The sequence below is a fragment of the Falco punctatus genome, assembly GCF_963210335.1.
Source record: "Falco punctatus genome assembly, chromosome: 4".
Lineage (NCBI taxonomy): Eukaryota > Metazoa > Chordata > Aves > Falconiformes > Falconidae > Falco > Falco punctatus.
In genome coordinates this window covers 47,415,190-47,435,444 of record NC_137583.1, presented here as the reverse complement: position 1 = coordinate 47,435,444, position 20,255 = coordinate 47,415,190, and the positions used below count along the sequence as shown (strand labels likewise).

Genomic DNA, 20,255 nt, shown 5'->3' with positions numbered 1-20,255 from the left:
CTGTCCCTGCTGCAGGGGACACTGGTTGTGTTCAAGGCTAAGGGGTGGCAGCCCTTGTTGTGGTGTGTGTCCGGTCCCCCCCTCAGCCCCCAGGTCTGCCCTTGTCCCGGGGGTTCTGTGCCACTTTCTGTGTGGGGCCGTGTCCATGGGTCCTGCAGGGACCTGTCTGTCGTAGCTCTCCCCAGAGGGCTGCTTCCCCTGGGGAGGGGGACAGGGGAGTGGTCTTCTGGCAGGGGCTTGGCCCTGTGGGGGGGTGGGGGGGTGGTCTCGATGCCCTTTGGGGCTCCCTGGTTCTGACCTGGGGCTTCTGCACCTCTTGGGTGCCATTTCCCCGTGTTCCCTCCCACACAGGCACGGAGCGGGATGGAGAAACAACATTTAATGGAAAACAATAAGACTTGCCAAAACATCAAACTTGCTAAATCCCCCCCAGTACAGAGCACTCTTTGCTCCCACTCCCCCCAGTACAGAACATTCCTCCCCTGATTCCCCCCCTCCCCATCCCTCATATGGATTTAATCTCCCCAGGTGCTGGCTCTGCCCTTGCTGGGGGGCAGGAGCCAGGTGTTCTGCCTCTTGCCCTGCTGCTATGGCGCTGCAGGTGGGGACGGTGACAGGTCCCAGTCCATGTCCCCCCACAGCTCCTGGGGCTCCATCTCAATGGTGTTGAACACCTCCAGGCTCGCCAGGGTGTCCGTCATCTCGGAGACGCTGTAATCGCCATCGAACAGGTCTTCAGGCAGGGCGAGGGAGCTCAAGTCACAGCAGGGCACAGCTGGGCTGGTGTCCCCAGGGGTGGGGACGCTGCTGGGACCCTCCTGGATGTGCCCTGCCGTGTCCGAGGATAAACCAAAGAGCCTCAGGGCCTCCTGAAGAAGCACCTCTTCGGACACATCATAGCTGTCTTCTAGGTCCCCAACCACTTGGTTGTGGGGGGCAGCAGAGGGGCTGGGGGGGACATGGCTGCCTGGGGGTGCCCCCGCAGGGGTGGCCGTGCTGCAGATGGTCTCTTCGGGCTGGCCCTGGATGAGCTGGGAGCCAGCGATGGACGTTGGCAGCACCAGGGGCGCCGGGGCCACGGCTCCCCCCTTCTGTGCGTCAGGCACAAGGTGTGGCAGTTGGCCCCGGGGGGTCCCGGAGCCCCCCCGGGCACCCCCCAGCAGAGAGGTGCTGCTGTAGTTGGCTATGGCGGTGACTGGTGGAGGCAGGATGCTGCTGGTCCACTGAAGATGGAAGAAGCGGGGATCAAAGTAGCATCCGCACGGAGCCCTCTGCAGCCCTGCGTGGGTGAGCGGGAGCCGTGCTGAGCTGGGGGGACCCTCCAGGGCCACCCCCCCACCCAGCCGGCCCCCATCGCTGACATCCCCCAGCCCTGCACCGGGTGCGTGGGGAGCTCCCCGTGGGGTGAGCAGCTGTGCCGGGGGGACAGGGTCGCAAATTGCGGGTGGGGCGTGAGCCTCGGGGAATTCTCTGGAAATGGGATTTCCTGGGCACACAGCAGCAGGCGAGGGCAGACACACTGGTGCAGGCTGCTGAACCCCCGCCCCGTGCGGAAACTGCCAGGGAAGGGGGGGGGGGTGTGTGTGTGTGCCGAGGGGACAGGGGTGCCAGAGGGGACAGGAGTCTCCGTACCTGCTGGGGGCTCCAGGGGGACCTCGGGTGCCCAGGCTGCAGGGGGGGGCTGCTCCTGCTTGGCCGGCTGGGACGGGCTGGCGGAGCCTGGAAGAGAGACAGGAGCGGTGGCCGGGGGTCGCCTCCACCGGTGCCCCCGGGAGCGTCCCCGGGCTGGGGGGCTGGGTCGGTTCCTACCTTGGGGGCAGAAGGATTTGGGGAGCTCAAAGTTGGGAAGCAGCTGGAGCATCGGGGGGCCCCAGGGGCTGCACCCCGAGAGCTGCAGAGGTGGGAGCTGCAGCGGGGGCCGCACCATGGTCCCTCCGGCCTCGGCTGCCAAGGACTCTCGGCCGTAACCAGGGTGCGATGTTGGGGCGCCCCGTGCTCCAACGGCCGCGGCGGCCCCGCCCCCCGGCAGGGAAGGGGTTAAGGGGCTGCAGGCGGCTCTCGGGGTGGGGGCAGGTGCCTTCGGCTGGAAGCCTCGGTCCCCTCCCCGAGCTGGGACACCCTGGGGATCAGCGGGACGGGGAAGGAGCCCCAGCGGGGGCGCTGGGCCGGCGGGGGGGGCTGTGCGGGGGGCCGTGGGGCGGCAGGTGTTGCACCGGGGGGCGGCGGAGGTTTGAGCTCCAGCCCTCGCAGTGGCTGGGAGCCTCGGGGGGAGGAGGAGGCCGGTGGGGAGCGAGGCGGTTGTGTGTGTCCCGGTGGCAATTCGCAGAAATCCCTGGATGGGGTCGGGAGCCCTTGTCCTGACGGCAGTTTCCACCTGCCGGACACCAGCTGGGAAGAGCCTGTGGCTGTACCGAGCTGGGAAATTCCTAAAACCGGTGGGAGATGGGACCTTCTTGTGGCAAGGACTCAGGGCGCCAACCACAAAAGGTGCCCGCCTGGTCCTGCTCGTTGGCAACGGCTCGTGGGAGGGGGGATGGTCCCGGCCTCCGTGGAGCTGCCCAACAGCAGCCCTCTGCTCAGGGGATGCAGGTAAGGCTTGGAGCATCTCAACACTTGGAGAAACAGGGATCGTCAACAGAAAAACCCTGACAGCTCTTTTCCTTTCCGACTTCTGCCTCTGACAGGCAGAGACAGCAACCGTCCCCTGCTCTTTGGACCACTGATTTGCCTTCTCGCTCAAGTCTAGCGCTCATAAATGCACGGGGAGCTCTGGGTCAGACTGGCAGGAGCAGATCAGGTAGCAGGGGATGAGGCAAGAGACAAGCATCTACTGAAGGAAGCAAAACACGCCGCAGAACATCTTCTTACCTTCTTTTAGACCAAATCAATGGGACAGCCAACATTGATGTCTACAAAGCCACTTCAATTGTCTGGTTCAGGAGCTCTGCACACTTGGTCATCGTGTCTGGGAACGCTCCCTCCAGCTACCAAAGGGTTGCACGGGTTCAAGAAGCAACTTTTCTGCTCGGAAGTGGGTTATCATTTGGTTATCAAGATGATAGCACTCACGTGCACCCCAAAACTCTCTTCGGTACGATGCTGTTTGAGGGGAGCCTGCTCAGAGGACTGGCCCTGGGGCAGGTTTGTACACACAGCCATCGCTTCAGAGGTGCGCTTGCATATCCTTCGAAAAGGAAGGTTACTGCAATGGAAGAAGCAGCAGAGAGATGGTTTGTCAGGAGATTTGCTCTTTCCAAAGGTGGCAACGGCACGTTTTGACAAAAGGATGGAATCATTTAACTCCCATGGCCAGTGGAGCCAAGCAGAGCTTGCCTTGATTTTCCAGGTGGAAAGCAGTAAGGATGGAGGAGCATGTTAGCAGAGCTTAACCAGCAGTGGTTAAGCAGGAGGATATTCCACTCAGCAATTTTATCATTTGCATTTGGTAAAATGCAGTGGGAAAGCCAGGCGTCCTGGATTCATCTGGGATAATGTTAACTATCTTCTAGTAGCTGCTACAGTGCTGTGTTTTGAATGTAGTGGGAAAATAACGTTGATAACACACTGATGGTTTAGTTGCAGCTGAGTTGTGCGTACCCTACATCAAGGACTCTTCAGCTCCCCGTGCTCTGCCAGTGAGCAGGTGCACAAGGAGCCAGGAGGGAGCAGGGCCAGGAGAGCTGACCTGAAGTAGCCAAAGGGATATTCCATCCAAAGGGATATTCCATACCATGGAGCGTCACGGTCAGTATATAACCCAGGGGGAGCTGGCTGGGAGGGGGCGATCGCTGCTCAGGGGCTGGCTGGGCACAGGGTTGAGCAACTGTATTGTGCATCACTTGGTTTTCTTGGGTTTTTTTCCTCTCTTTTTGTTAGCTCCCCTTTCATTACTATTATTAGTAGTAGTATATTTGATTTTTATTTCAATTATTACACTGTTCTTATCTCAGCCCATGGGTTTTACCTTTTCCCCCAATTCTCCTCTGCATCCCACTGCAGGGGGGCACTGAGCGAGGCTGCCTCGGGGGTTAAACCCCACCCCACCCCCAGTCCTTTTTGGTACCCAACGTGGAGCTCAATGGGTTGTGATAACAACAAATCTGACTAGAATGGATCTCTCACAAGTATTTATTATAGAAGTTTAAATAGTCGCTTGTCACAAGGTTGATTTATTGGCTCTCAGAGCTGGTGTGTTTGGCCTTAAAGCCGCGTCATGCATTGCCTTGCTCACAGTGGTTGTCCCCTGTGGTGCTGTTCATCACCCGTGGGAACTGGACTCAGGTTATCACGTTGTTGGACTTCATGATACTGGTTTACGGTACGATAGAATAGCAGATTAATCTGGTGTTGGTGCTGCGCATTGCTGTCACCACCGTGCTTTGGGAGCCATCTCTTGGAAACTATTAATAATTACAGCTTTAACCTCTTCCTTTTGGAGAGGCAGCCCATGGCGGGGGAGACCTCTTCCCCACCCCTGCCAGTAGCGGTTGAGAGTAATGAATATTTGGAATATTCTTGGGATGTTAAAACCAGCGTGGTCCTGTTGCTAGGAACCATCATGTTGCTGAACGTTTTCCAGGTCTTGCTTAGGGTTAAACAGCTCTTCAAGAACATCACCACAGATCTGTGCCTTGCAGGGGTGGCCAGTACACCTGGAATTGGTGTCCCCAGAGGTGGGAACACAGCCCTACTATTTGGCATGGACCGATCAGACTGCCCCAGAACAGGGAGAAGCTCTGGAACACCTGCAATACATGGATGATACCATTGTGTGGGGCAGGAGTTTGTGAGAAAAGGAAGGAAATAATCCAAATCCTTCTAAAATCCAGTTTTGTCATAAAACAAAGTAAGGTCAAGCAGGAGATCCAGTTTTTAGGAATGAGGTGGCAAGCAGAGATTGTCACATCCCATTGGATGTGATCAGCACAATGCCAGCAGCATCTCCACCAGCTAGTAGGGAAGAAGCACAGGCTTGCTTCAGCATTGTGGATTTTTGGAGAATGTACATTGCAAATTACGGTCTGCTTTTAACCCCCTCCTTCAGGTGACCTGGAAGAAGAATGATTTCAAACGGGACCCTGAGCAACAACAACAGGAGAGAGTTCACCCAGGTGGCAGCAGAGCTGAGGACATCATCCCCCATGTCCCCAACTTGACCCCCTACCTCCACCACCTCCCTGACCTCTCCGAGCATGGGGCAGAGGGCATCATTCCTGGTGAGCGAGCGGCTGTGGCAGGTGGGTGCTGTGGACATGACCCCAGATGGGTTTGCAGGCATTGTGTCCTGGGGGGTGTCCAGGTGGGACAAGGGGGGCCCAAGCACCCTGTGCCAGCTGGCACCCCCAGTATAGAAGAGACCCCTCTGCAAGTGGAAGGTAAAATTGTCCCGCCTGCTCCTCCAGCCCCATTAGGGCAAAACTAATTGAGGAGCTGCCAGCCCTTGGGCGGGGGGTTCCCACGACCCATCCCAAGTGCCCAAACCTTTTGGGATAAATAGTAGTGATAATCTTTGCATACTGTGGTAAACGACAGCTGTTCTCTCTCTTCTCACACTGGCACAAGAGCCCAGGTATTGATGATTAAAGCTAGGAATGAAGCTGCGTTAATCCAGAAAGCCTTGAGAAAGGGTCTGTCCATCAGGGATCACTGGGAAAAGCTCAGTTCCCAGTAGCCAGGACAGGGTTGGACTCAATAATCTTTAAAGGTCCCTTCTAATCCAAACCATTCTATGATTCTAGTAAAGCTCGGCAATGGCTCCGGGGCTCTCAGGAGGGCAGCAGGGACCTGCGTCCATCAAATCTGGTTTTTTGGAAGAATGTTTTGGGAGACTGTGCCAAAAGCCTTCCAGAAGCCCAGGTAGGTGATACTTGTAGCTCTTTCCTTGCCCACTGGTGCAGTCACCCCACTGTGGAAGAGCACCAGGTGGGTGAGGGGTGCATTCACCCTCATCGAGGCCATGTTGGCAGCCCCTGATCCCCCCCTGCCCTCTCAGGAGAAGTCTTGTCCCAGTTCCATTTAACCCCTGTTCTGCAGCTCTTGGCTTTGCAAAGGGTGGGTGCACCGAAGAGCAGCCCTCAAGGAGGCTGAGCACCCCCAAAGCTGCTGCAGCATCCCTGGGCTGTTTATCCTTGGTGATAACCTGAAAGGTGCAAGTGCTACACTGGGGTGGGAGTGGTGATGAAGACCCCCCTGGGTGCCTGCCCTCCCACCCCTTCGCCCCCAAAAGCCACAATGAAGGGTGTGCTTTTTAATGTCAGTTATAATAAAATATTTTTACAGAGCCCAAAAAATTCAAAATAGTGCAAAACATCTCACTGTCATGCATCCATGGTAGCCGCCGCTGGCGGTGCCGCACGGGGTGGTACAGACACACAGGCATCGGTGACACGTGTGCTACAGGAGCAGAATTGGTCGGTTCAATCACATGCCAAACAGGACAGTTTGGGGAGGGGGCACAGGGCCAGGGACACCACGGTCGGGGGGTGCAGGGCTGCACCCCAACCTGGCCGGGTGGGAGCAGCGGTTAGAAAAGGGGTGTAAACATTGAACAGAAATGAGAGAGGAAAGCTAAACCCTTTGGTCCCAGACAAGCCCCATAGAAAAAGGACCACGGGGGCCAGTTGGGGTACCCTGTTTTGGGATGGGGAGTGGGCTGAGAGAGCTATATTGACTTGTGGGGTCATCAGGCCTCTGTCTTCCCCAGTACTTAGGGCAAACTGGCCAGCTGGGGTGGCCACCCCTGACACCACACATCCTGGCCTCCTGGACACTTGCACGAGACACGCACACCACTAATCACGCAGAAATGGTGGTTAATGGGAACTCGGGGTGGGGGGAGGTCCTGTGGGCTGGGGGTAGGAAGGGTTTTGCTTGCACCAAGGAGGTCTCACGGGTGCTGCTGCACTGCACAGGGATGGCTGGTCCCCACTGGCCAGAGCAAAGGGAGATGGGTCCCTCCGCTCCAGTGCCCCCAGCCCTTGCCCCCAAGCCCTGGCACCCTGGGGGCAGCAGTGGGGCAGCCCACGGTGGCGGCATGGCAGGGAAGACAGGATAGGGGCCGGGGGCTGCTCCCTGCCGCTCCCGGCCCCAGTGATACTGCTGCCAGCCAGGGAGGGGACACTGCAGGGCAGGTGGGGGCTGCACCCCCCACCCCAACAGCCCCAATAGCCCTTCCGGGTGCAGGACACAGCCTCATCATCCGGCTGCCCCCTGTATGTACAGCTATTTACATATGTACAGGGTGCTCAGCAGGTGGGAGCCTCCCTGTCCCTCAGGGTGCCCGATGATGCTCGAGGGATGGGGACAAGGGGCCATGGTGCCTTCCAGCCACTCACCAACACCCCGGGTGGGATGAGACACTCCCCCAGCCCTTTCTTTATGTCACTCGTGGAGGGTTGGGGCTGGGTAGGACAGGGTGGGGGCAGGGATGGGCCATTGGGGTTCCTCCACCTCAGGCAGGCTGGCAAGGGGCACATCTGCCCCATCGCCCAGGCTGGGGTCCAGCCCTTCCCTGCAGCCCCACCAGCCCCAGCACCTTCCCATGGGGGTGGGACGGGGGCACGGCCGTGCTCTGCCCCACTGTCACCCAGCCAGTTTGGCCAAGGGAGGGACAGGGTGGGTCTGTCACTGGAGCCACATCCCCCCCTCACCCACACCAGGGCTGGGAAGGAGACTCCTCTCGTGGCCGCACTTATGGCTTATACATGGCTGGAGGATGCTGTAGAAAAGGTGCCAGGAGTGGGGGGAGAGGGCTGGGGGGGCGAGAGGGGGTTTAACTGCTGCCCTCCTCAGCTGAGCGCGTGTCCGACTTGAGCTTGACGAACTCCTTGGCCACCTCGTCGTTGTTGCGCTGGGAGAGGATGCGGAGGACGGTGAGGCCGGTGTCATCCATGTGGATGCGGCGGCCCAGGGGCAGCCAGCAGGCACAGCCGGGGCGCTGCAGGATGTCCCGGAGCTGCAGGACAGCGATGCCCACGGTCCGGTCCTCCCGGGCGAAGCAGTAATCCTTCACACACACCTGCAGCTCGTAACACTCGGGGCCTGTCTCCGTCCCCAGCGTGCTGCAGGGGAGAGGCAGTGTTGGCATGGGGAGTCACACTCCCAAGCCCCCTGGCTTTGCAACAGCACCTCACACGGGTGCTGCCTCCCCCTCCCCCTTAAAAAAGCAGGCTTTTTCTGCTTTTTCAATCCCTGCTTTTATCAATTAGAAAATAGCTAAAACATCCCCTGGGGGATGAGCATCACTGGCAGACCCCGGGAGAAGGGGGTCCCCACATCATGGGGACACATCCCCCAGCCCGCTGACACCCCCCCCAGCCCCATGGTGCCACTCACAACTGGAAGCTCTCGTTGTACTTGGGGGCCCAGCTGTTGTTCTTGGATTTGGTGGCAAATTTCCTCTTCTTGTCGCTAAGGTGGGGCCCGATGATGTTGACCTCGATGAAGGGTCGGAAGATGCCCGACGTCTGCCATTTGAGGTCATTCGCAGCCACCACTGCAAGGAGGGGACACGTGAGGCTCCTGGGGCGCTGCCACCTGCCACAGCCTGCACCCCGTCCAGCAGTACCCACCTTTGACGGTGACTTTGTGTTCGCCAGTGCCGGGGTGGGTGAAGAGCTCCACATGGATGGACACCTCCCCGACCGGGTCATCCACACCGGAGCCTGCGTGGCAAAGGTAGGAGACATGAGTGCCCGTTTCCGCGGTGTCCCCAATGTCCCCTGCCCACCACCAACCCCACTGGAGGAGGCAGGTCACCCACCACGAGGCGGGAGGGGGTGGGCAGTAGGAATTGGCCCAATGTGGCCTCTGCCAGGGTTCTGGGGACAGCAGCATGGGTGCAGCAGCTGTCTCGGACCACCGGAGCTGGCACAAGTCTGGGGCACGGCAGGACATTGCCAGCGCCAGGCTGACTCTCTGTCATCCCACCCTATGTTGGCCAGGCCCTGTGAGCCCCCCCTTGCCCAGGGGCTGAGGTGCCCCGGTGGGATGGGGCAGGGGGTGGTGGCCCAGCTCCCCCTGCTACGGGCATGGCGGGGGGGGCACACAGCTGTGAGCGAGGGCACAGCACTGGGCAGGAGGGACCCGACCTGCCCCCTCCTGTATCCCCTCAGGGACCACATCAAGCCCTGGGGTCCCCGAGCCAGGGGAATTTGGGTGACCTGCAACCAACAGCCCGGCCCTCCCCCTCCCCCCCCAAGAGCTGTGCATGCACCCATGGGTGAAGGAGGGGGCGCAAGGCAGAGGAAGGGGCTCTGTGGGTCAGATGGGGCCAAGGAGACCAAACCCAGCTCAGCGGAAAGCTCCCAGGGTGGAAATGGCAGTGTGAAGGAGGACATGTCCCCACGGGTCACTGCACGGCCCCCAGCACGAGGGTGCCAGGAGGCTGGTGATGGCAGCCCCTCTTCTCCATCCACCTCCATCCCCTTCCCCCCGGGCACCCGCCACCCAGGCAGCGCCGCATGCTGAGCCGGAATGGAGGCGATGGCGGGTGAGGAGGGGGTGTCGGGGTACGGGAGGCCAAGCAGGGGGTGCAGTCCTGGCCCCTCGGCGGGGTGCAATGGAGACCAAGCGGGGCCGGTGGAGCTGGGCGCATTCCTTGCACCCTGGGGCAGGTGGACTGAGCTCACCGGAGCAAGGCTAGTAAAGGTCCTTCTGGCAGCAGGGTGGGTGGGAGGGGGCATGGACACGGTCCTGGCCCCCCCCAGGGCCACATGTCCCAAGGGGACCGCTCCCTGGCTTGCAGGGAGGTCGTGGCAGGCGCCCACCCCCCAGCAGCAGCACCAGGGACAACGTGGGGGTGCCCAGAGCCTGCAAGCAAAGGCAGGCACCCCTATCCCCACGGGGCACAGCCCCCCACCCTGGGCTGGGGGGGTGGTCAACACAGCTGAGCACAGTTCCTCCAAATTCAGCCCAAAGCAGCCCTGGGAGCGCGAGTCTGTGGGCAGGGGGCTCCCAGCCCTGCTCACACCGGGGGTCCCCCCAGCCGGCAATGCTGGGATGGGGCTCCTGGCCCCCCGGCCCGCAGTGCCGGGACTGTTACTAGCCCAGGCCGACGGCAGCAGGCAGGCGCAGGGGTGGGCGAGCGGCACACGTACCCTTCTCAGGATAAATTTCTTCACTAAGGGTAAACCTAATACCTTTCCCACCATGAACTAGTGGGAAGGAGAGAGAGAGAGAGACAGAGACACAGCACGGAGCAGACGGAGAGAGGAGGAAGGAGACGACGTGCATGGGGGACGGGAATGGTGAAAGAAAGGGGAGAAAACAGAGAGAGAAAGAGAGATCAGATCTCACAGACAGGACGGCCGAGCATCCGGACAACACTGCAGCGACACGGGAGCACCGGGCATCACCCAGCTCGGAGCCCACCGGGTCCCGGGGCTGGAGAGCACCCAGGGGTGCTGGCACCCCCCAGACCCAACCCCACGCCCCTGACACGGCTGGCACAGGAGGCACAGACAGGACAGATGTCCTTGGCAGGAGACGCACAGACAGCAAATACACGTCCTACCCCCCCAGGACACAGACAAGCCTGGCTGGGGCAATACGCCATGCCCCATGACCGCCACCAAGCATCTCTGTCCCCTCCTTGAGCAGCCAAGGGACAAAATAAAGGTCAGCATTTAGAACCTAGGGGTAGTTCTGCCCTGGACATTGCCCAGCACCCTGCACCGCACCCAGCACCCTGGACTGATCCACATCACGGGGTATGTGGGCACCCAGCACCCAGGACAAGCCCTGGCACAGCATCTGGCTCCAGCCGATCCTGCGGGAGGTCCAAGCCCCCCAGCTGGAAGGCAGTGCTGGACCAGAGGTGTCTGTGCTGGGGGCTGGGCCAGCCAGAGGGGACAAATACTGTGACAGATGGTCAGAGGGTGCCCTTCTCCCCCACCCACGGGCCCCATTTCTATGCCAGCCCAGCCATGCCCTGGAACCGGGGACACGCTCTTCTTGCTGGTGGGGGACTTGGGGGTGCCAGGCTGCCTCTGGGCACCCATGGCCCCTCCTCAACTGCAAACCATGGGAGGAAAAAGCCCTCCCCACCCATCCCTCTCACCCCTCTGCAAGCCTGGCTGGGACCCCCAACCCCACCACGATGGAGGCAGGGTGTGGGGCAGCCGAGCCCATGGTGGGGGATAGGGGGGCCTGGCTGGGGGGCCAGGGCCGTGCAGCCTACCCTGCGAAGCCTGTGTCTGCACGAAGGTTTTGATGAGGAGGTCGGTGGCCTGGGTGTAGAGGGACAGGGCGTAGCGCAGCGACTGCAGGTCGGGGCTCTTCTCCAGGAACGTCTTCTTCAGCCCCACACCACCAGCATGGAAGTATTGCTGGAGGGGGGAAGATGACCACAGGGTCCTCAGCGGCTCTGCTGGACCCACCCCCACCCCGGTGACCCCTCAGGTCTGTGCCTCAATGCCAGAGCCCTTGGGGACACCCCTTTGCACCCCAGCGCGCCCTCACCTTGATGGTGTCCAGCGCCAGCTCCACCACGGCACATTGCTTTGGGGTCAGGCTCTTGGCTTCCTCCCGCACCATGTGGTCCTGCGGGGCACAAATCCTGCTCTCAGCACGGGACCAGGGCCCCGCTCCCCTCGCCCCAGCTGTGCCAGCAAACAAGCACTGGTGCAATCCGTGCAATAGCACCAGTGCCAGCCTGCACCATGCCACCCACCCCAGCACAGAGAGGAGCTCGGACTGCCTGCCCCCCCCCCCCTACAACCCACCCCCCAGCCCTCACCTTCAGCTTGGAGAGCTGCCCCAGCTCCTTGGCTGCGTTGAAAATCATCTGCGTGCCCTGCAGAGAGCAAAGGGACAGGAAGGGCCCCAGTGAGCGGCCGGGATGGGGGTGCCATGGTCAGGCTGGGCACGTGGTGCCAGGAGCTTGCTGCAGCTCCGGGGGCTCCCCCAGCCCCCCCAGGCTCCAGGGGGCCAGAGGGATGCTCCTCAGAGAGCCCCAGGGACCACCAGCCATGCCAGGTATGGTAATGCAAGTGTGGGGCTGGCAGCCCCCCGTCCCAGCCCCTGAATTCTCAGCACAGTTGTGTGGTTGGGGGCTTGGGGACCCCTGGGCAGGACATCAGGGACCTCACAGTCTGCTCAGCACAGGCAGCTTGGCCCAAGGGTCCCATCCTGTTCCCTGTCGTGCCCAAGCACCCGCTTCTGTGCCCAGCAGAGCCTGGCACGGCACATCAGTGGCACCGCATGGACAATCATACGACATTGGGGCAGGGGAGCAGAGACAGAGTGCAGGGGGACAGCGGGCATGAGGAGGATGCGGCGCAGTCCCCCTGTACCCCACGGTGCTGGCAGCCTAGCCAAACACCCTCCTGCCACCCAGACCCCTGCCCAGTCCCAGCCCCAGAGAGGTTTCTGGCCCCTTTGCACCCCAGGATGGGAGCCCCCACTGGCCTTCACCCGTGCCATGCCACCCCGATGGGCAAGGGCCACGAAGCCAGCCCGTGGGACCCACCGGCACGGCTCCTGGGGGCGCAGCCCCATGGCGTGGGCACATCCCGCTCATCTCTCAGGTTTGGCACCCACTTACCAGGCTGAGTGCGAGCTCCCCTTCACAAGCCCTCCAGTGTGCAACATACTAAACTGGGGCCCAGTGGGGCAGAGCCAGCAATTCCCACCTCCCTCCCCACCCCTCCCCCGGCACCAGTAGCTCCAGTCCCTCCCAACAAAGAGAAACCCCAGCATCTAGCCCACTAATCGTTACCTTCTGGCGCCCTGTGCCCTCATTTTGTACCCCCCCACTAACTCTCTCACCTGCCCACCCACCCCCAGTTCTGTCCCATTAATCCTCCCCTTGCTGCCCCTGTCTCCTCCCACCGCTGAACAGGTTGGGAGCTGGGGACACTGGTGTCACCCAAACAGAGCACTACAGGACACTGTACTGAGCTGGGACCCCCCCCACCCCACAGCACACAGGACAAGGGATGGGGAGGAGGCGAGAGGAAGGGGGACCAGAGCCAAGTGGGGAGCAGAAGAGCCGTGTCCTTACTTCAGTGTGACTGGGCAGCTTCACCCTGCTCTGGAAGAGAACAGCAAGGGACAGTTACTGGTGGCCCCAGCAGTGGCCAGTCGCGGGTCCGGGCCCCCCACATCCCCTGGTTGTGCAGCCTCTGGCCCTGTACACTCCTCTGGCTGCACCCAGTTCTCTGCTGGTGCCACTGGTTGGGCACCAGTTCACACCTGCAAAGGTTCAGCCCCGTGCGTTTGCTGCTGAGCCTGCGGCCAGCACGCCGGGGCTCCCCCTGCGCGGGGGCAGGATCGCTCCCACCTCCTCTGGGACTGGGAAAAGAGCAGCAGGCGGCGGAAAGCAGCTCACCCAGCACGCTCCGCAAACTGGGGCAGGACCCAGCGTTCCCTGGGAGAGGAGGGGGGAGCCGCGGGCATTGCCCAGATGGATGCCAGCACTTTCCGAGAGCCAGGTTTTGGCTGGGCCCCCAGCCTGGTGATGGGGAGCCCCCAGATAGAGGGGAGCCCACGTGCCTGGAGAAAGCCCTTTTGGCAAGTTTTGGGGCTCAGTGAGCCTTGCTGAGGCCCCCAAGCATCAGGGGGAAGCGGGCTCAGAGGTCCAGGGGACCTCAGCAGCCCCGTGGCCCAATGCCCTGAGGGTCACCTCTTCCCGAGCCCCCAGCAGCGGGATGGATTTGTGCTGGGGATCTCCCACGCTTGGGCACCCCGTCCCCACGTTGTCCCAGCCCTGGCACCTGGAGGGGTGCCGAGAGCTGCGGGGCAGCATCCCCCCCATCCCTGCCTGGGGGTGAGCAACAACCCCCCCACACCCCCACCCACCCACAGGGGCTACAGGTGACACGACACCCACTCCCTGCCCCGGGGCGACACACAGAAACAGGTGACTGTCCCCATCCTGCCCCCAGACAACACGGCACACCCCAACAGGACACCACGCCACGCAGGCAACGGCACATCCAGACAGCACGACAGAGGCAGCACGGACAAGCCTGGCCCTCCACAGCAGGCGGGTGTGGGGCCACGAGTGTGGCCACGGGGCGATGACACACATGGAGCCCACAGCTATTTACCTTCTCTGTCCCCTTGCCATGTTTTCTCAAGAGCGTGCCCTGTAGAAGCAATGTCAGAGGTTGAGTGGTGGGGTGGGGGCACAGCACGGGATGGGACATGGGGGGGGGGGGGGGCGCAGGGCAAGGGTGGGCACACGGGGTGGCCGCAAGCTGGCGGCAAAGACAGCACAGAGCTCCTAAAGGACAGCCAGGGCCAAAGGGGGACTGGTCCCCACTGGGATACTGGGTTAGTGGGGGACTGGTCCCCACAGGGATGCTGGGTCAGTGGGGGACTGCTGTCTTTGGGATGCTGGGCCAACTGGTCCCCCCTGGAACGCAGGCTATTGCACTGATGGGGAACTGGTTCCCATACTGGGATGTTGGGCTTATGGGTAGCTGGTCCCTGCTGGGATGCAGGGACGCTGAGGCCATGGGGGACTGGTCCCTGCTGGGATACAGGGATGCTGAGGCCATGGGGGACTGGTCCCCACTGGGATACAGGGAGGCGGCAGCCAGCTGGCTCTGCATGTGGGCATCCTCTGGTGCCCCCATATCCCCCCCCAGCTCTGGCAGCTGCTTACAGCGCTGGGGGGGAGCGGGGGCAGCAGCACTTGGGTTTTGCACACAGAGTTCTGGTCCATGCAGTGCCAGGCCCAGTGACAACCCCACTCTGACCCAGGCCCAGCGGTGGCAGAAGAAACAGAGTAAAGTGGGGCAGCAGTACCAAGTGGGGGGGGGGGTCCTAACCAGGCTCGGGGAGCAGGGGGGGGCTGGGGTACGTCTGAATCAGGAGGAGGCAGCAGGGGGGTCAGCTGGCAGGGAAGCCTGCAAGAGGGACAAGCAGCACAATTAGGGCCAAGCGGGGCCACCAGAAGGGTTTCTTGCCCTGGAGGGAAACTGAGGCACGGGGTGAGGGGTGAAAAAGAGGACTCTGTACCCCACAGAGCTGACACACCCCCCCCACACGCCCCCGGTCCCCTGGCAGCCCCCACAAGGCTGGGACACTGGGTCCCCAGGAGGTCTGGGGGGAGGCTCAGCCCGAGTCTCTCCAAACACTGCTGTTGGAAACAAAAGATGTTGGGGGACAGGGGACGGGTGTTTGTCCCTGCAGGAATCAGCACCCAGCACCCACCCACCAGCACCCACACCACTGCTCCTCCTTGCAAAGGCACCTGTGGCCGAAACAGGGGTATGGGCAGGACTGGGGGTGGATGTGGCTCGTCCCTTGCCCCACAGGGCATAAGCCCACGGCCACAGACTGAGCCGAAAAGGACAAAAGGCAATGGCTCAGTCAAAGCCATGCAAGGACCCGGCAGCAACACCGAGAAGGGAACCCAGGAGCCCAGGCTCCCAGGGCCGCATCCTGACCAGGGAAAAAGCCTCACAACTCGTGCCAGCAAGCTGCCCCACTGATGAGCGACCGGGCCAGGGACTGTTGTGTCCCAGCGAGACGCTCCTCTCCGCCGGCAGGGAAAGCCTCTGCCCTCAACCCCCACCATAGCCACACTCCAGCCAGGGCCTCAAGGGGAAACTGAGGCACAAGGGGTCAGGAAGAGCAGCCCTGACTGCCCAGCACACACCGCTCCCCCTGCTCAGGTCTCCAGTGGTGCTCCACATGGAGCAAGAAGATGGGATCAGCCTGGGTTTGGCTGCCCTGGTTACATGGCACTGCTCCACTGCCATCCCCCCCCGCCCCCACTCCATCACCAGCCCTTGCGCCTCCCTGCATCCAGGCACCGCAGACCCGCTCAGGACCTTCCCACCCCCCGAACCCAGGTAGGGCCACGGGCAAACGGCCGCCAGGAGCCAGTGCCAAGCGGGCAGCATGAGGATGGGGACCACAGAGGTGGACCAAGTCGGGAGCCAGAGGAGGGTGTGGGCAGGACACGGGCAGCCACACAAGACAAAAACCGGCGAGGCCAGGACCGACACACAGCGGACAGACAGACAGACAGACAGGGGGCTGCCGTACTTACAATCATCTGCCATTGAGAAGCGAGCAGAGCAATTGGAGAGAACAACCGTGACATGAGTGTCCACCCCCTCCTCCATCCTCCCCAGCCCCAGCTGCCCCAGGCTGGGTCCCAGCCTTGGCCACCCTCCCACCGCCACCAGCCTGGAGGGAGGGCAGAGGCAGGGGTGTCCCCTGTCTGACGTGCCACAGCACTCGGTGTTGCTGCCCTGCCACCGGCACCGCAGGTCTCTACAACCCCAAACTGGCCCCATCCCAGCCTGCCCAGTCCTTCCTCAGCGGCAGGGGGCTCTGCCCCAGAGGGGCTCAGCTCCAGGAAGCCAGCGGACCCCATTCAATGTTTGGCTCCGACACGGAGCCCCACGCTGCCCACCTGGCCCAGCCAGCCCCAGGCTGGAGCCCAGAGCCACCCTGGGCCAGTTGCCCGTGCCACAGGGAGCAGCCCCAGCGCAGCCCCCTCCGAGGGCTGCCCCCACTCGGGAAAACCACCCAACGGACCCACATGCCCATGCCACCTCCTCCACCCTCAGCACAGGGCTTGCTGCCTCCAGAACACGCCACATATGGCTGGGAACGGACAGGGACAGGGAGTGGGATGGAAACTGGGACCCAGTGGCACCAGCTCCCCTGCTAGATTTGGCCACCTTTGGCCAAGGGTGTGCGAGCCTGGCCTGGAGTGATGCAGGGCTGACCTGAGCCAGGCTCTGGGCTGTGACAAGGTGCCAGTGAGGTGGCACCACTGAGGGCTGACCAGTCACCAGTGTCCTGTCCCCTACAGACACAGCATGAGGAGCCCCGCAGCCCCAGAAAGGTGACACAGCAGCCAGCGGCTCCAGAGACTCCAAGTAAGAGCCTGAGCCCAGCTTTGTGACAGTGACAAAAGCCACTAAGAGTGACAGGGACAGATATATGGCTGGCTCAGAGCCCTTGGTGTCACCCTTCCCTGCCTGAGCCCAGGGAACAGCCGCCTTGGAAAGCTTTGGGATGCATGGCTACGCGCGGGGAGGGCAGACACAGCGATGCGATACGGAGCCTCGAGCCTGCAGGCAACCTCCCTCTGAGGAGAGACCATTCCCAGGCTTTGCTCTGCTCCCCCAGAACCTGTTCAGCTCACGAGCAAGGAAGAGTTCAGTCCTGTCCCCCCAGCCCCACAGAGCCAGTCCCCACTCCCCAGCCCCACAGCAAGGCCAACGTGGTGGCTCCCCGCAGACCCCAAGCCTCCTGCTGAGCCTCCTGGTGGGGACCCTGCCCACAGCCGGTGCTGGTGAGCGTGGCATAGGGTGCTGCCCCAGCTCGGAGGGAAGGGTGGAGAGGAAAGGACCAATGCTCCCTCCTGGTGCCACGATGGAGATGCCAGGAAGGTCCTTTGGCAAAGCCAGCCAGGAGGGTGCTGGGCTGCACCGAGCTGCAGTGATGACCTTTCCCTCCTCCATCCCTTCCCTGGCCGTGAGCTGGGGGCAGGTTTGGGGAGGCCGACGAAGTTCCCACCATCTCAGCAGCCATGAGGGCACCTGGCCAGCAATGTCCCACACTGGCCCAAATCAGTCACCTGTGTCTCAGCTCCAGGGTCCCCTGTCCCCGGTCCCCCTCCCCGTCACTCACCGTCTGGTCAGTGAGTGGGGGCAAGACGATAGTCTTCTCCATCGTGTTCATCACCAGCTTCCAGAGCTCCTTCAGCACCCGCTTCAGCACCGTCTTCTCACAGATCTTGGCAAAGAGTGTCAGGCTGCAAAGAGGGGACAGGGCTGAAGGTGCACAGCACCCCTGATGCCACCCCTTGCCCAGCCACCCTGACCCTGCAGGTCCCCCACATTGTCAGGGCGGGCCAGGGCAGGGTGGGGGTCCCCGTTCCCCCACATACTCACTTGCTGTCCAGGAGGTCCATGATGGGCTGCAGGACATTGTCAGCATCCTGTGCGACGCTGCTGCAGGTGCTGGCAGGGACATTGCCAGTGCCCTTCACCTGGCCCAGGATGTCACCCATCTGCTTCACGCATTCCTCAATGTGTGGCTGGAAACTGGGGACCACAACACCCAGGCAGCTCAGCATCCCCCCCAGCCATGCCCAGGACTCACTTGGCCAAGCAGAGCCCCCTGCCTGGCCTCAGCCGCAGCTCCTGGACCCCCAAACCTCTCCTCGGCCCACCGCCCGCACCCTCTCCCCCAGGTGTACCTGGTGGCAAAGACTCGGCTCAGCTCATCCAGGACATTGTTGAGTTTCACCTGCAGTTCCTTGAGGATATCACTGGCTTCTGTGTCCAGCTGGAGGAGGGACAGGTTGGAGAAGCCATCAGGGTCCCTGGCCCAGCCCTGGGAGGGTGTCTCTGCACCCCATAAGCACCCCTGGGCAGGGTGAAGCCCATCCATCACCCAGTGTGGTGGGAGAGCAGGGTGCCATAGGGGGGGACAGCGTGTTCCCGTACAGGAGTGAGGAACTGGGGTCTGCTCCCAGCACTGCGGGGCCAGGGAAGGGGCAGCCTTTGGGGAGAAGGGACTGATCCAGCTCCTCCACAGGCCTCCCTCCTGGAGACCCCCTTGATACACACCTCCTTCCCACCCATGGCTTCAAACATCTTCTCGAGCTGGACACGGAGCTGCTGGATGTTGTTCATCAGGATGCAGGGCTGGAGGGATGGCACGGAGAAGGGGGTCAGGACCACCAAATGTGGCTGGAACAGCTGCCCACCGCCCCAGGTCCCTCCCACCCTGCACTGGGGGGCACAAGGACAGTCCCAGCATGGAGCTCTGCCTGGCAGCAATTCAGGGACTGCCACAGGACAGAGCCCGAGGGCGGGACCCGCGCCATGGGGACCAGCTCTGGAGCTGGGGTGATGGCTGGGGTCACCGCATGGGGACAGTCGTGCCTGGCAGCACGAGGCAGGTTGCAAGCAGAAGGGAGATACGTCACCACTTTCTCTTTCTCCTTGGAGCAGTAGGAGGCGAAATCCTTGGAGATGATCTCAGCGTACTGGAGTAGCACGTTGCTGATGGTCTGCAGCCAACCAAGGGCAGCAACGGACACCCGGGCAGCAGCAGAGGGGAGGAAGGAAGAAGAAGACCATGAGTTGCAGAGCAATGGAACATCCCAACACCTGGGTGCACCCTCAGACCCCTAGGCTCTCTGGCCCCACGGGTGCACCAGCAGCTGCACAGGCACAGCCGCTGGAAGCCAGCTCCGGCACGGCTGGTCTGCACGGGCAGCTCCAGCACAGCTCTGAAGGCATCACCGAGCCTGCCTGCAACTCCCACACTGCAGCAAGGCAGTGGCATTTAATTAATCTAGATTAATCTAACAAGACTAATTAACTAAATAACTCATTAATTAGCTAATCTGCTGTGCTAGCAAAGCCCGGAGACCCACAGGGTCCGTGGTGGCGTGTTTGCTTGAGCGCTGCTGTTCGAGGTGGTGCAATCCGTGCCCTGCGGCTGAGTGGGAGGCAGCAGAGCCCAGAAGCCCTGGTGGGACCAGGGTCCCAGGGGTGCTGCCAGCTCAGCGGCCCCCACCCCAGCAGCTGCCCACCTTGGCAAACCTTCGCATGTAGTGCCCAACAATCTGGGGGTCGGGGCATTCAAGCTTCTTGATGATCTCGAAGCTCTGGTTGAGCTGGGAGAAGACATCCACCACAGAGCAAGAGAAGAGTGCGTGCTCCGACGTCTGCTGGAACTGGGGGAGGAAGAGGCAGCGTCAGCGGGGGCAGGGAGGGAAACTTTGGCCCCAGTTGGGATACGCTGGGCATCGAGGGACAAGCCCCTCGCACACCCCCAGCTCCTGCGCCCGCTGACAGTCCTGCTCATACCCCATCCTTCTTGTCCCGCTCCAGTGCTCCGTGCAGGAAATCCCGCGACACCTCTTCGTTCTCATCCAGCCACTGGATAACGAAGGGCTCAAACCAGCTGGAAGACAGACCCGTTCCCAGTGAGGCCAGCCAGCCCCCGGTGGGGGCAAGCACCCCCTCCCCTGCCCCCCAGGGCTGTACTCACGCCGGGTACTCAGGCACACGGCTCTTGAAGGAGGGCAGCTCAGTGACGTACTCGTTGTAGAGCCACTTCACCTTGAAGTGCAGGTTCATGTAGTCCGCGCTCTTGCACAGGCGGTGCTTGTCGTGCTCTGCACGGGGAAGGTGAGGGCAGGGGGGGTTGCTTCAAGCCCCAAACCTGGGGAGGTGGCTGCCCCGAGGATGCTCCGGGGATGCCAGGGTGATGGGGTAAGGTGGAAGCGCTTATTCGGTGGGATTTAAGCCGGGCGTTGTGTT

General features: G+C 61.9%; 1 protein-coding gene across 1 annotated transcript in view; it reads right to left on the bottom strand.

Moving 5' to 3' along the window:
• Positions 1 to 3,177: 3,177 nt before the first annotated feature.
• The window catches only part of UNC13A (unc-13 homolog A), a 60,230-nt gene continuing 43,152 nt past the window's right edge, over positions 3,178 to 20,255 (bottom strand). Inside the window, exons 28-44 of the mRNA XM_080382996.1 lie at positions 19,984 to 20,110; positions 19,800 to 19,896; positions 19,523 to 19,666; positions 18,911 to 18,994; positions 18,549 to 18,626; positions 18,176 to 18,264; positions 17,868 to 18,020; positions 17,605 to 17,728; positions 14,052 to 14,090; positions 13,004 to 13,033; positions 11,738 to 11,794; positions 11,461 to 11,541; positions 11,180 to 11,327; positions 10,098 to 10,154; positions 8,571 to 8,663; positions 8,335 to 8,494; positions 3,178 to 8,060 (exon numbers count right to left, since the gene is read on the bottom strand). Coding sequence (XP_080239122.1) covers positions 7,772 to 8,060; positions 8,335 to 8,494; positions 8,571 to 8,663; positions 10,098 to 10,154; positions 11,180 to 11,327; positions 11,461 to 11,541; positions 11,738 to 11,794; positions 13,004 to 13,033; positions 14,052 to 14,090; positions 17,605 to 17,728; positions 17,868 to 18,020; positions 18,176 to 18,264; positions 18,549 to 18,626; positions 18,911 to 18,994; positions 19,523 to 19,666; positions 19,800 to 19,896; positions 19,984 to 20,110 — 1,850 coding nt within the window. The 3' untranslated portion in view covers positions 3,178 to 7,771. The remainder of the gene's footprint in view (positions 8,061 to 8,334; positions 8,495 to 8,570; positions 8,664 to 10,097; positions 10,155 to 11,179; positions 11,328 to 11,460; positions 11,542 to 11,737; positions 11,795 to 13,003; positions 13,034 to 14,051; positions 14,091 to 17,604; positions 17,729 to 17,867; positions 18,021 to 18,175; positions 18,265 to 18,548; positions 18,627 to 18,910; positions 18,995 to 19,522; positions 19,667 to 19,799; positions 19,897 to 19,983; positions 20,111 to 20,255) is intronic.